The 1,321-nt window shown below is 53.8% G+C and overlaps 1 protein-coding gene across 1 annotated transcript; it reads left to right on the top strand.

The window, feature by feature from the left end:
• Positions 1 to 213: 213 nt before the first annotated feature.
• On the top strand, positions 214 to 1,279 carry Pmar_PMAR016853 (Thermitase, putative; the record flags this gene model as incomplete). Its single annotated transcript, XM_002764391.1, has 1 exon — positions 214 to 1,279. A coding segment is annotated over one exon (1,066 nt), but the record flags the coding sequence as incomplete, so codon positions are not given.
• Positions 1,280 to 1,321: the final 42 nt, after the last annotated feature.

Below are 1,321 nucleotides of genomic sequence, written 5' to 3'. Positions count from 1 at the left end.
AGTAGCGATTCGAAACCTAGACGCCCCCGTGGCCTCATCCGGAGACGTGAGTCACGTCACGTGACGCCTGGCGAGCCGCGCCCACCTTAGGCCAGTCTTGAGTGACCGTCACCCAAGACTGGACGCGTCACCCGGTGACGCGAAGTTCGTAGGTGGAGCCACCATAACTCAACGGGGTCACCATAACAGTTTCTTGTTACTGTATTCGAAGCGATGAAGCTCCTCTCCTTTGTTCCGCTCATAGCCGCATCGACCTCCACAAACGTCTATGACAGCAAGACTATCGTATCGGTCACCTCCGCCGATGCTTTCGTCGACGTTCGGGATGTCCCAAAGCGTCTCGAAGATGCCAAGGTCGCGCTCAAGCCTGGAATGGCCGCCTTCCTGAAGACGGCAACTATCAAGACTTTGAAGTCTTCGGGCTTGCAGGTGGTTGCTACTTCCGAGGACACAGTGAGCTCCGACGATCTTTGTGCCTACTTGAAGGAGGCGGCCTCCAAACTCTCCGGTCTGGACTGTGAATGCTCTCCTAACTTCGTCACTAAAGAAGGGACCAGCGAAGACCTCGGCGTGAATGACCCCAATGCTTCCAGGCAAAGGGCATTCAAGCGGATGAACATGGAAGAAGTGTGGAGATTATCTGCGCCCTATGTGAGGCAGACCGTCAACGTAGCCGTTATGGACACCGGCCTCAACTTCAGCGATCCTGAGATTGCTCCTTATCGGGGTACCTTTCGTAAGAAGAGTGGTGGATCCATCGATGGTGGCTGGAACTTCGTGGACGACTCCTCAAACATAACATCGGCTAATCAGCATGGTCAGGCGTGTGCCAGAATTATCGCGGCAAGGAAGAACAATGACAAGGATATGGCCGGAATGGCATCCAACGTACGTTTGGTGTCTTTAAAAACCCAGGGAGAGAATGGTTATGGTGGATGGGCACATATAGCTGAAGCCATGGATATGGCCGTCGATATTGGAGTCGATGTCGTATCAATCTCAGTGGGAGAGCTCTTATCAAAGAGCTACGGCGACATGGTCCTGGGCAAGGCCTTCAAAGCAGCAACTGACCAGAATATCGTTGTTGTCGCCTCCGCTGGTAACAGTGGGAAGCGGGCTGACACATACTATCCATGCTCGCTGCCACGCGTGGTCTGTGTGGGTGCTCTCAGGAACCAGGACACTCTTGAAATGGCTGGTTTTAGCAACTACGGTGATAGCGTCGATATCGCTGCCTACGGCACGGATATCTATGTCGGTAACAACGAAATCTCGTCGGGTACGTCCTTTGCCTGTCCTATCGTCTCTGGAGCAGCCGCGA

This window comes from Perkinsus marinus (genome assembly GCF_000006405.1).
Source record: "Perkinsus marinus ATCC 50983 genomic scaffold scf_1104296977710, whole genome shotgun sequence".
NCBI lineage: Eukaryota > Perkinsozoa > Perkinsida > Perkinsidae > Perkinsus > Perkinsus marinus.
The sequence above is the reverse complement of the archived record's forward strand: the minus strand, read 5'-3'. Positions and strand labels throughout refer to the sequence as shown.